This window comes from Gobio gobio (assembly GCF_949357685.1).
Source record: "Gobio gobio genome assembly, chromosome: 1".
Classification (NCBI taxonomy): Eukaryota; Metazoa; Chordata; class Actinopteri; order Cypriniformes; family Gobionidae; genus Gobio; species Gobio gobio.
The window spans coordinates 66,503,445-66,518,351 of record NC_137097.1 but is presented as its reverse complement, the minus strand read 5'-3'; the positions used below and the strand labels follow the sequence as shown (position 1 = coordinate 66,518,351).

At 36.8% G+C, this 14,907-nt stretch overlaps 1 protein-coding gene across 2 annotated transcripts in view; it reads right to left on the bottom strand.

Annotated features, from left to right (window-relative positions):
- The window catches only part of plppr2a (phospholipid phosphatase related 2a), a 33,479-nt gene extending 20,034 nt beyond the window's left edge, over positions 1–13,445 (bottom strand). For both annotated transcript variants that reach the window (XM_079803811.1, XM_079803812.1), the window contains exon 1: positions 12,987–13,445. In XM_079803811.1, coding sequence (XP_079659937.1) covers positions 12,987–13,190 — 204 coding nt within the window. In that variant the 5' untranslated portion in view covers positions 13,191–13,445. The remainder of the gene's footprint in view (positions 1–12,986) is intronic.
- Between the last annotated feature and the right edge of the window lie 1,462 nt (positions 13,446–14,907).

The window sequence follows — 14,907 nt, the reverse complement described above, 5'->3', positions numbered from 1 at the left end:
TGTGTCTTATTGAGGGGCATAATAGTCGCGCGACACAACGAATCGATAATGAAATTCGTCGCCAATTCTTTTAATTATCGATTCGTTGTTGCAGCCCTACTTCTCAGACAAGAAAAAAAATAGGGCGGGGCTTGATGTTGTTCATAGGGAATTGATTGGCTGGTTGTGTTTTGCTATTGGTGGATCTCATGTGAGTGACAGGTTGCCCCGCCCTCCCGCCAGTAAACACATCATCAGAGATGAGAGGCAAGTTTTTTTTATTAAACATTTGGGCACATGAATTTAACAAAATAATGATGTGCACAGATAAATCATTTATAATAAACACTGCAATACTCGGTTTAGGGAAGTGTTATGGCCAATCGAACAATTAAAAGGTTTTTATACTAGACTACAAAATTTACTTTTTCTGTTTGTTTGATTATTTTGTTCTTTTTTGAGCTTTAATAGAGACGTTAAACATAGCGCACAAGTCATATGTAACATTTTTGTGGTGGTTTCATGTCCGTTTTGTCATTTTTGAAGCTTGACAGTGTGTGTCTGTGAAAACTGAATATGTTAATTTCAGTTTTCACTGAAATTGAAAACTGAAACACAGCAGTGTGAACTTTTTTTCTACCCATTGCCTTCCGTGCTAAACGGAAGTAAAAAAGTCACAATAACAACAGAAATATCAACATGATATGATCATGAGTTTGAGGGTACGTTTACACGACAACGATATGCTTAAAATGGAGAAGTTTTTCCGGTAACACTTTACAATATGGGTGCATTAATATGCATTAATTCATGCTTAACTAATGCACAGATAATCATGAGTTAATGTATGACTCATGAAGAACAAACCATTTATTAATGATTAATGAATCAGCAACTAATGAACATTCTACATGATTAATAGATTAAGTAAAATATGAATTGCAATTAATTAAATGTGTCATCATGTATTAATTCCCTAATAACATATATCAACTAATAATGTAAATCGACTTCGACTAGGCTTTACAGTAGCATTTTATTCTGGGGAGAAATAAAGAAGAGATAACGTTAATGAGTGATCTGGTTATTTCATTTGGGTCATGTGAGTGCACGATTTTACAGCGTTGAGTGTTGTAGCCTATCACGGGCATTTCTGTTGAAAATAATGACCAGTCATATGTTTAATTTACCAGGAATGAGAATCCATATCAATTAAAACAAGTTTTATATAGTCTCAAAACGCTGAATGCATTTTAGCGCAAGTTTACGTTTTACACGAATCTTCCCATTATCTACAAATCCTCTCATCATAACAAACAAAGCACAGAGACGATTTAAATAAAGATTTATTGCGAAGTTTAGTCAGAAGTTTTTGTTTTTCATGAGTCTTTGTGATTTTCCCTACAATTAGCCTAGATATTTAACACTTAAAGTAACAAAATAGATATTTTAATGTTATAATAGTGATTTGAAGATCTGTAAAAATTAATTTAAAAAAGAAAAGAAAAAAAGGCTAATGAGCCAATAAGTGTTCCTCTTCCACCATCTACTGGTTAGTGGTAATTTCTTCTTAGAATTTAAATGTTGTTAACGTCCGAATTATATTTTATGACACTCACATAAGCATACACAACAGGAATATCAATGAATGATTCTAGCATATACAGAATTTAACCCAAGAAAGAAGTTTTAAATAGTGTTTAAAAAAACAGGCCAACCAATTTAATTCAACTCTTTTTATCCAGGCGTTATTCATTCATTATACGTTATTCCTTGAATGGGCTACTTCATAGAAACGCTTTCGACAGAAAGATCTCAGAGAGAGACTAAAAACTGTTGAAATATGACGATAGCATCTGGATATAGTAGCTGTTGCAGTGCTGCTCACGTCATCTATCTGCAGTCTAACTATCTATTATATAACAACAAACATGAACTATAACACGCTTCATAAAATACCACTTCTATTAATATTCCTGAGAGGTCAACTAATGCCATAAAATCTCAAAATATGCAGTAATTTCATAAATTTACCAGCGAGTGTGCTTGAGATACACTGAAATGAATGGGGTTCAATGCTGGAACTATTGGTCGCTCCGTGACACGCTTTACTTCTGCATTCTTCAGTTCCTATGGAAGTCTATGGGAATGTCGTAACTCTCTTATGGCTCTGGACTTTAATTGTTGAGGCACATCACTATTAACTAATTGTTAAAAGTAATATGTCATTGTGGTTATGGATTTTGAATTAGTTAATAGTCATGTGCCTCAGCAAGTAAAGTCATAGCATAATGATACCTTTGTAAATCGTTAGCCAATGATTAATTAAAGCAGACAACTGGAAGTTGAAATGCATGGCTTTGACCCGTTGTGGTAATTAACACATTAATTTACATTATTAGTTAATATAATATGTTATTGGGGAATTAATACATTATGACACATTTAACTAATAACAAATCCAATTCATATATTATTTAATCTATTAATCATATTGAATGTTCATTAGCTGCTGATTCATTAATCATTAATAAATGATTTAGTTCTTCATGAGTCATACATTAACTCATGATTATCTGCGCATTAGTTAACCCTCTGGTGCTCTTCATGACCGGAAAATTTTCTGTTTTGAAATAATATTTTTTTTTAAATCATCAGCTTCATCAGAATGATATGAAACTTGCTGACTTTTCTTGCATTAGGTATGTAAACACACAAAAAAAAATGGGGTCATGATTTGAGCATGCTAATTGGTTGTAAAAAAAAAAAAGTAGCGTTCATTGTCTTCGGTCATAAATGACCCGACCATAGGAAATGAATGGGAAATCAGAATATTTGTGTGTACAATCTACAAATCGGCCATGATGCTGAAAAAAAGTACACAGCAGTGAAGGGGTGACACTCTCAAACATCAACAGTGTGATATTGACACATCCACTCACACACACACGCACACTTATACACACTCTTGAAACTATGAAAAACTGAACCTAAGAACCACATTCAGAATTTTTAAAATGTGCTCTTTAAAATCACAGCTTCATCAGAATGATATGAAACTTGGTGACTTTTCTAGCATTAGGTGTGTAAACACACAAAAAAACTGAGGGCATGATTCGAGCATGCTAAGTGATTGTAAAAAAAAAAATACTCCCACTTGTGCTCTTCGGTCAAAAATGACCACCATAGGAAATGAATGGGAAATCTGCAAAAACACAAATTCACAGAAAAAAAATCTATATTTCTAACAAAAAACAAAAAAAAATCTAAAACTTTATAATAAATAGTCTTTGAGATTTTTTAAATATATATTCAAATCCAATCAAAAAAAAAAAAATCATTAAATGTGTTCAAAACAGAACTAGGGAATTCTCAAGCCTCTCCATAAACCTCTGATAACGCCCATGGTTGCATGATTTTTTAATAATTCCAAAAGAGGGCGCTAATCTGCCTTCAAAAAAAATATTTTGAAGGGGTTAGTCTCTATATCAACCTGAAATACTGCAATAATAATAATAATAATAATAAAATAAAAATAAATTACAATAAATAAAAAAAATCAATGGCATAAATAGACCATAATAATTGCATAAATATTACAAAATACCATCAAATCATCTCAATACAAAATTAAAAAACATGGAAGAAAAATAAACAGCATTGGTTTTACTGGGGTGGAGGAAGTTTAATTTGTAGGTGTCCGGTCACTTATGACCGGGAAGATAACCAATGCAACCCCTAAACGAAGAGCACCAGAGGGTTAAGCATAAATTAAAGAATATCAGTGCACCCACCCCTATTGTAAAGTGTTACCATTTTTTGACACCATTGTCAAAACGATCCCCATTCACATTGATTAGTTGGTGATGAAACACTGAACATGTAATACGCATGTGCATGACGTCATCGTTTTCGCAGATTCGCGTTACAGGCACCAGTGATATTGCAGTCTGCCATCACATTTTCAGAAAATAGAAGTAACACCTACAGCTTTTGAAAATAACTTTTTGAGCAGCACATAATGAATTATTAACTGCTCTTTTTGACATTCTTTCAGCAGGAGTTTGTCTCTTTTGATCATATGGTGTAGAGAGCGTTTATCTTTGGCTTTCTGTCATCAGTCTCTATCGCTCCTGCTAACAGTCTCTTGTTCTCACATTCACTTCAAATGAATCTTCGCTGTGAACACCCTTTCATTCACGTTTTTCTTTATTTGATGCATTATATACTCTTCTGCAGGCAGAATTAGCTAGAGAATGTGCAGAACCCTTTGATAAAATGACATTTTTTATGACTGAAACTAAACTTACTCTGACTATTTATTATTATTATTAATAATTTTGGCTGAAGAACATCTGGTATTGTATTGAGATCATTTCTATTGCTTGAATTTGTCTATGTAAAAGTACTTTCCTGATTATAAAATGGAATATTCAATATGTCACTACGTCAGATGTTTTAGTCAGAGGATGGTGAAGATGAAAATGCTGCTATTTTGATATTGCTGAATCCAGGTCTTAACAAGCTGGCTATGAAAACTCATTTTTAGAGTGATGTTGGAAATATTCTAGTTTCCCCAAATGTCTTCTTACCCAGTTCTTGTAAGACCAAACCACATTAAATCAACATCTCACTTCCCTCATTACACTCTAAAAATAAAATGGTGCTATATGACACTAACAGTGGTTCTTGGCCCGTAATCATAGGGGAACCCCTTTTGGTGCTATATAGCACCATATCTTAACAGGTTCTGTATATGGTCATTTAAAGAACTGGTGAAGAACCACTGAAGCACAAAGATTTGGTGCTATACAGCACTTAAAGTGGTTCCCCTATGATTACGAGCCAAAGAACCACTTTTAGTGCCATAGCACCATTATTTTATGAGTGTATGAATTGCACAACATGTGTGACTGTATTTGAATGAGAGGGTATTATTTTTTTCCTCCTTCCTTGGGAAAACAATTGTCATGGACTATTGTTTTGTCCACTTTTCACAGGAATAAATCGAGCGTTCACATCTGACCAGGAAGCTTTAGAATCAGACAACATGATATTAGTTAGATATCCGTCTGTCAAATAGTTTCTCATCAGATTTTAGAAAGCCAATTCTACTCCAGAAGAGCGTCACATTTGAAAAGAGGTGAGCAAAGTCAGGCACAATCACAGCGCTTGATGGGATTTGTGGCTGTACATTGAGTGACATTTCAGCTTCAGTGGTTACAGCTTGAAATCACAGCGTGAATGTCCAACAGGTGACAGAAAACACTCAATCAAATTCGGTGAGAGACCGGGAGAGATGTGACACAGGAAGCCGATACAGCTTTTTCGGACCCACTTTATATTACGTGGCCTTAACTACTATGTACTAACATTTTAATTAATCATTTGATACAATGCACTTATTGTGTACATACATGTTTTTACATTGTACTTACATTTAAAAAAATACCTGCATGTAATTACATCTGTAATTAATTTCTGTAGTTACATTTGTAATTACACTGTTGACACTTCCCTTACACCTAATCCTACCCTTAACCTTACCCATCCCACCACACCTGTCCCTAACCCTACCCATATTCCACCTCAATATCAGCAAAGGTGTTTTGTAATACAATTTGAACATAGTAAGTACATTGTACTTATTTTTTGATGTAAGTACATAGTAGTTAAGGCCACCTAATATAAAGTGGGGCCGTTTTTTCTTCTGATTGTTATGCGACACATTTTATTTTATCTTAGGGATGCTTTGACTCCGGCGTGTTGACTCCGATTGTTTGAATATTACAATTAAATAATACTTAAATCGATATATCATCCTCAATAAAACAGTCTCCAGCGTGTTGCCTCCGATCATTCGAATATTGCACTTTAATAATTATTTAATCAACATCATCCTCAATAAACCTGTCTCCAGCATGTTGCCTTTGGTCCCTCGAATATTCCGATCTATTAGGACCTCTGACCTGTAAAGCTGCCATAATAATAATAATAATAATAATAATAATCATACGCTGTTTGTTAATTGGCCAGAGAAGAACTGGCACCCCGACTGAGCCTGGTTTCTCCCAAAGTTTATTTTTCTCCATTAGGTCACCTGATGGGGTTTTGGTTTCCTTGCCACTGTTGCCTCTGGCTTGGCGTGCTCAGTTGGGGACACTACATTTTTCAACTAAACATCGAAATAAATCTAATTAATAAACTAAATGAACCATATAAACTAAATTACTGATCTAATTATTTATCTAAAGCCCACACTGTCACTGTATAATTGAAATGAACTGATGACATCAGCGTTTTTTCCAGAATGGCTATACAGCTGAATAAAATTATGCTGCATTATTTTCCTGTTTAACACTGTAAAGCTGCTTTGAAACAATCTGCATTGTTAAAAGCACTATATAAATAAAGTTGACCTTACTTGACTTGACTTTCTTGCTTTTTTTGGGGGGATCTTTATGAAGTGGTTATTTTCTTGTTGCAATTATTATTATTATTATAATTATGAATAGCTACACTGCTGCTGTTGTTGATTATTGCTGCCGCAGAGCAAGTATGAATTTGCTACTGCTAATAGATACACAGACACGCTGCTGTTATCATGTAAAATGTGTTGATGTAGATCTAGGCAGGTGGAGCTGGGGGAGGAGGAGGGTTTCAGAGGAAATCTGACAGCTCACTGCAGGACTAGTTTACAGCAAACAATGAACCAGACTATTTAAATGTTGAAAACGCAGTCTCACTTGCCGCAGGATCAGAAGAAGCCAATCAGCTGGTGCCATGCAGTAATACATAGCCACGGTGGGGAACATATTTTATCAACCACCACCAATGTGCAGAATCCACCTGGATGATGCAACGGTAGCCATATTGCGCCAGAACACCCACCATCCAGCTTATTGGTGGAGAGGAGACAGAGTGATGAAGCTAATCTGTATATGGGGATTATTAGGAGGCCATGATGGACAGAGGCCAATGGGCAAATTTGGCCAGGATGCCGGGGTTACACCCCTCCTCTTTTTCCAAAGGACATCCATGGATTTTTAATGACCACAGAGAGTCAGGACCTCGGTTTAACGTCTCATCCGAAGGACGGTGTTTATTGACAGTATAGTGTCCCCATCACTATACTGGTGCGTCAGGACCCACACAGACCCTGCTGGCCTCACTAACACCTCTACCAGCAGCTACCTAGTTTTCCCAGTTGGTCTCCCATCAGGAACTGACCATACTCAGCCCTGCTTAGCTTCAGAGAGCTGGATGGTGGAGGATTTGAAACAAAATCCTAAAATTAAACAGCCCAAACAACACTTACACTTACAGCTGAACATACAAATGAATGAGGACAGAGTTACGTAATCAGATTACTTTTTCAAAAAGTAACAAGTTACTTTTTCACATTTATTTGACTGACAGCTCTCCTGTCCCCATGTTAAGAAAAATCGAGAGTAAGTGCAGATGCATTGTGTGTAAACATGATGGTTATTGTAGTTCCCGACTAAATGTCAGCATTTATTCATCTCACTTGCACAATAAAGATTCCTCAAAAAATAAAAATAAAAATAAAAAAAAAAATCCAATAATGTAATGTTAAATAAAAAATGTTTACGCATTTAATCTACCTTTATTGACCAATGTCTTGCTGCAAACCTTCGATGATTCAGTTAAACCATGAGCAAAAATCACTAGATTTTTTTCTATTTACTGGTAAAACCTTTTTCTCCTGCGTCCTATTCTTCCATTATCCAGAATGGCAGGACAGCAGAAATGTTTGTTTGAGCTGCGCCCTCTACGTAACATGCGTGAATTTGCATTTTTACCTCAGTCTGAGGCTTATCATTTAAATGTTGGTATGAAGAGGTCTTTACATTTGCACAAAAATAACTTTTTTGTTATAAAACAATTTAAAATTCAAGCCCAGCCCAGATGAGAAAAGGTAACGCAAAAGTAACGTAACATTACTTTTCTTAAAAAGTAAATAACTCAATTAGTTACTTTTTAAAGGTCCTGTTCTTCGTGATCCCATTCTTCAAACTTTAGTTAGTGTGTAATGTTGCTGTTAGAGCATAAATAATACTTGTAAAATTATAAAGCTCAAAGTTCAATGCCAAGCGAGATATTTTATTTAACAGAAGTTCCCTTTCAAAGCCTACAGCGAACGGCCGGTTTGGACTACATCCTGGTACTTCCTGCTTTAATTACATCAGTAGAACAGTTTGTTGACTAACCTCCGGCCACAAGAACGCGCGAAAAAGGGGGCGTGGTCTTGTTGCTCCCTCGTGGAGAAGAGGAAGTTGCGTTCGGTTCGGTTCGGTTGCGTTTGTCGCCATGTCGTCCAGACGCTGTTATTTTCATCCCGGAGTCAAATCACCTTTGTTTGGCCTTCAGGGGCTGTAGTTTGAGCGCGTTCATCTCCCCGTTATGGTAAGAGGGGTGACCTTCCCGGGTAACGTGCCCTAAGCTGCTGTCGAATCACAACACGGGAACCGCTGGCACAATCAGAACTCGATACGTATTTCTGAAGGAGGGACTTCATAGAACGAGGAAATTCTCAGGCCGCTTTGAGGACAGTGAAAACAGCAGTATACAGATGAGGAAATTGTGTGAAAAATACTGTGTTTTTTTACACATGAAACATGAACACATGTTATATTGCACACTGTAAACACAATCAAAGCTTCAAAAAAACACGGGACCTTTAAGGGAGTAACGCAATTTTGCAATACATTACTTTTCAAAGTAACTTTCCCCAACACTGATAATAATAATAATAACAAATGCAACAAGAAAATAACCACTATAAAGAGATTGAAATGATATTGTTTGGATGAGACTGACCATTCCAACAGATCTAATATGAAGCACTGATGTCTGATTGTGTAGTCTGTGATGAAGGGAACAGGTCTTTAAAGACATGTCTAATGATGGATAAGTTAAATGAAAGAGCTGGAGACTGATCTGGACATCTCTCCTCCCTCTGGCACTGCAGGAAGCCTCTCTAAAATAACTGAATATGACTTTAGAAAGCTCAGGCCAGGTCAGTGCAACATGCTGACATGTACACTATTAAAACAGCTCTGATGTTTGATGGTGATGACTGATGTCGTGTCACCCATGGGCAGTGGTGTGTGATTTTTGATGAACACTTCATTTCATCAGATGTGGGCTATATGAGTCAAGGTACTGTAAGTGATTTCTGCCGCACCAAATGAACCTGAAAACTCTCAAACACTCACTCTGCTATTGTTTTACTTAGCATGAACAGCAGAACAAATGCTATTAATGTTTGAATTGTTCATCATTTAAAGGGTTAGTTCACCCAAAAATGAAAATTCTGTCATTAATTACTCACCCTCATGTCGTTCGACAACCGTAAGACCTCCGTTCATCTTCGGAACACAAATGAAGATATTTTTGTTGAAAGCTGAGAAAGGCTTCAGATAGGCCTCCATTGGCATTCAGCACATTTACACTCCCAAGACCCATAAAAGGCACTTAAAACGTTGTTACAAAGTCCATCTCACCACAGTGACTCTACAATAATTTTACGATGCGACGACAAAAGTTTTTGTGCGCAAAAAAAAAAATCTAAATAACACCTTTATCCAACTTGTTCTTGTCTTCCGTGTGTGTCTCCACGACGCATGCGTGAGAATATGACGCAGATCCGGCGTTCGGACACATGACCCAGAAGCGATTTGTTTACAAGCAGAGGAAGACGCGCGTGTCTAAGCTGTTGAATTCTACATTGATCGTGCTTTAGGTCTCGGCGTAGTTCTCAAAAAGGGGTTAAAGTGTGCATTTCATGAATTCCCGAACGCTGGCGCAACGTCATATTCTCGCGCATGCGTCGTGGAGGCACACACGGAAGACAAGAACAAGTTGGATAAAGGTGTTATTTTGATTTTTTTTGCACACAAAAACTATTGTCGTCGCATCGTAAAATTATTGTAGAGTCACTGTGGTGAGATGGACTTTGTAACGACGTTTTAAGTGCCTTTTATCGGTCTTGGGAGTGAAAATGTACTGAATGCCAATGGAGGCCAATCTGAAGCCTTTCTCAGCCATCGGATTTCAACTAAAATATCTTCATTTGTGTTCCGAAGATGAACGGAGGTCTTACGGTTGTCGAACGACATGAGGGTGAGTAATTAATGACAGAATTTTCATTTTTGGGTGAACTAACCCTTTAATTTTATATACCGTTTATATAACACCATCCATATAACACCATTGGCTTACCAAAGTGAATTATATTTTTCCACAAAAATATTACGCAGCACTCTTGAGCATCAAATCATCATATCAGAATGATTTCTGAAGGATCATGTGACAGTGAAGACTGGAGTAATTGTAATAATGTTTCACAATATGACTGTTTTTACTGTGTTTTTGAGTTTTGTAGTGTATTTTATGCATGATATTCCCCCCATTAAAAAAATCTGTGTGACCGTGTCACTGTGTGTTGGACAGAAAGTGATTGTGTCCCGAGATGGGCAAAAGCACCAGATGTTGAACATTTCATTCCCTTTTTCATTCTCAATCAATCATAGCCCCTGTCGGCCATCATAACATCTCTAGATGAGTCTCATGCGCATTGTTTGAATATTGTTAGCTTGATTTCTTGTACTTTCCCTTATTTATGAATCTAACAGAAGTTCTCCATTTCAAACACCTTCTCATGCGTCTCTCGGCCTCGTCCTCACTTGGCTGTACTTTATGTGTGAGCGTGTTTTGGCTCATGTCAGTACGCTCGTACATGAAGCTCGTACTCCAGGCTTCAGATCTACTGCTGGCTCATACACTCGCCCAGAAACACACACACACACTAGAAGTACCACACGTGGCTCTGACAGATTCAGAAAAGGAGGGAGGCAGATCCGTGTGGTCCCACAATCTGTTGCCTCCGCTTCACAATGTGGCAGGGAGACACCAGTAAAACCAGCACCTACAAGCCATCACATCCAGTTATAGCTGCTGTTTACTTTCTTTACTGTTGCTCAGAGGTTGCTCTGTCACTGCTCAAGGACGTCGCACTTATGTTTCATTTCAGTATCAACTTCATCTCAAATGTTTCTCATTAAAGTTCCTAAAGGTGGGTTGCACCAACAAGGATCAAGGTTTATATGATAATTCTGTTGCACCAAGGTTATCAAAGAATCAAGTTTTGGCAAAACTTGAGACATTGATGAGAAGACACATGACAGAAAACTGGGGTCTTTTTCAGTGGAGAAACATTTGAGAACCACAGGAGTAAAAAACACTCCATTTAATCAAATTTTTATCTACGAGAAACTACTGAGACATGCATAAACAAAATAAGACGATGTTCTAAAAATGGAAACGTTTTTGCTTCGCATTATTCAGATACAGGCGACGACATTGTCATGATGATGATCCCCGTTCACACGGATCCACGGAAACAAAAGCGCCGTTTCATTCATGCCAGACCAGAAGATGGCAATGTCACTTTGTACAGAAACCGAATGCAATGATTGGACAAACATTTTTTTGATCCTGAGACTTCTACAGAAGACATACCCTATACTGGCACAAGTTTTGGGACGCCTAACTTTACATGTACATGCAATTTAATGACATCCCATTCTTAATCCGTAGGGTTTAATATGGAGTTGGCCCACCCTTTGCAGCTATAACAGCTTCAACTCTTCTGGGAAGGTTTAGGGGTGTGATTATTGGAATTTTTGACCATTCTTCCTGAAGCGCATTTGTGAGGTCAGGCACTGATGTTGGACGAGAAGGCCTGGCTCACAGTCTCAGCTCTAATTCATCCCAAATCTGTTCTATCGGGTTGAGGTCAGGACTCTGAGCAGGCCAGTCCAAGTTCCTCCACACAAAACTCGCTCATCCATGTCTTTATGGACCTTGCTTTGTGCACTGGTGTGCAGTCATATTGGAACAGGAAGAGGCCATCCACAAACTGTTCCCACAAAGTTGGGAGCATGATTGTCCAAAATGTCGTGGTATGCTGAAGCATTAAGAGTTCCTTTCACTGGAACTAAGGGGCCAGCCCAACCCCTGAAAAACAACCCAACACCATAATCCCACCACCACCAAACTTTACACGTGGCACAATGCAGTCAGGCAAGTACCGTTTTCCTGGCAACCGCCAAACCCAGACTCATCCATCGGATTGCCAGACAGAGAAGATTGGTCACTCCAGAGAACACGTCTCCACTGCTCTAGAGTCCAGTGGTGGCGTGCTTTACCCCACTGCATCCCAAGCTTTGCATTGCACTTGGTGAGGTAAGGTTTGGATGAGCTGCTCGGCAATGAAAACCCATTCCATGAAGCTCTACACACTGTTCTTGAGCTAATCTGAAGGCCACATGAAGTTTGGAGGTCTGTATTGACTCTGCAGAAAGTTGGCGACTTCTGTGCACTGTGACCCTCAGCATGTGCTGACCCCGCTCTGTGATTTTACGTGGCCTACCACTTCGTGGCTGAGTTGCGTTGGCCATGGAAGTGACTGGAACACCTGAATTCAATGATTTGGAGGGGTGTCCCAATACTTTTGGCAATATGGTGTATGTACATGTTTTAATATTTAGACCACTTCTATTATTGATTGCTATCAGGATGTGAGTTTTAACAATTATAACAAAACGTGTTTATGAAAAAAAATTGCCTTTCCTTTGAATGACATTACTTTTGGGAATTATGATAATGAGAGTTTTGGGTTAGGAAAATAATGTCACATACAAAATAATTAGTCCTAAAATAATAAAGCCTGTTTTGTATATTTTTGAAAAATTGATTAAAAAAAAAGATTATGCTCTTGACAGGATTTGTGAGATCTGGATTCTCTCTCTCTCTCTCACACACACATACACACACACACACACACACACACACACACACACAAAATCACATTACATGTACATATATCCAGATAATAAATAAGGATTCATTCTTTATCACTCAAGTTAAAGTTGAGTCTCACAAGCACACAGAGAAATGAAGGGAAGACAGAGGCTACTCACAGTTAAAGTAGGAATCGCTGCAACCAGAGAGTAGACGAGCACCGGCGGTACGTTACTGGTCTCATCCGGTCCAGGGTAAGGTTTGGAGAACGCCTTATCGAAGCAGAAGAATCCCTGGATGTGTACGGGAAAGGTGTCCGTGTATTCAAAGTAGTACGCCAGGAGAACGGTGCCTGCCATGATCACCAGCTGAAAATAGAACATGATCCACGCTTTACAACCAGAGAAGAAGACGCTCCGCCACAGCCTGTGTGTTATTAGCGCACATTCGCAGAGACACTCACTCCGGTGTCGTGATACTGAGAACGTTACATGCTGTTCTATGAGGAAAGCCGCGCAGAGCGAGCGCGAAGAGAGTGGAAAGCGGGGAAAGATGCAGAGAGAAACAGCGGGGAGGGACGGCGTGAATTTGAGCCTGAGCACACTCAAATTGGCTCAGCTGTGCATGTGCGTGTCCGTGTGTTCACGTCCGTGACATTTTGGATGTGTGTGTGACAGTGTGAAACACAACGAGGGTGTGAACACGCTCATTAGCCACTTTCAAAATGAGTTTGCTTTCATTCAAGCCTTTTTTCATACAAACCTTTAAAATACAAAGACAGCATGCTTTGACACAAGCAAACCGCAAATAACTACTGATATATAAGGACCACAAAAGGCATCTGGAAGGGCTGCACGATTTTTTTGGGGAAAAAATGTAAATTACGATTTAAAAGCATTGTAAAAAATAAAAAAATAAAAAAAATTATATATATATTAGGGCTGTCAAAAGATTAATCGCGTTAATCGCATCCAAAATAAAAGTTTGTGTTTACATAATATATGTGTGTGTACTCTTGTTAATTATTATTTATATATAAATACACACACATTCATGTATATATTTAAGAAATATTTGCATGTATATACTGTATATACATTTATATAATCTATAATATATATAAATATAAATGTTTTATATATAAAATTAATATTTTTTTCTTAAATATATACATGCTTGTGTGTGTATTTATATATAAATAATAATTAACAGAGTACACACACATATATTATGTAAACACAAACTTTTATTTTGGATGCGATTAATCGCGATTAATCTTTTGACAGCCCTAATTATAATATAAAATATAAAATTCTTATAAATACTATTGTAATATTTCACATTATTTAATTAAATAATATGAAAATATTAATGAAATCCATAATAAAATGAAAATGAAAAGAAATGTGAAATACTACAATAGTATTTTGAATATTTTATATTATTTTCCTAAAAAAAATAAAAAAATAAATACATGTCACATATCAAATTGATCTACAATATTTCCTTTATAAGATACGCTTTTAATTTTTTTGAAATTCAATTGACTTTTTGAGTTGTGGTGTTTTAAAGACCTAAAATGTCAGGTGGTGCGACCAGCAAGTTTACATTTAAAAGTATCAATTCCCACTGCAATTTCAAAATGAAATAAGAAATATAAAGTTAAACCATTATATAATGTATACAAATAATACAAATAATACAAAAAAAAAACTAACATAAAAACTCCTTATGGAAAATTGTGTTCTGAACACATAGAAAAGTGTCTGTTTATATGAATTGGACTAAAAGGGCAATACATAGAAAAGGGAAAGGGAAAGGGAATTTACCATGTGATATGTATTTTACAATGATTCATATGTATATTGTATATGTATATTATTTTAAATGAATATTTGGTCGCACCACCTGACATTTTCAAAAATAAGAAATCTGGTTTAATAATTAATAATGCATGTCTTAAAAGCTTTTAAACCAATATGAATCAACACCATACATTTTTTGGACATAAAAATGCATTTTAAAACTTTTTTTCTTAATATTCTTACTTTTTATCTTTATTTATTTTTTATTTTTCTTATTTGTCATTGACCCAAATAC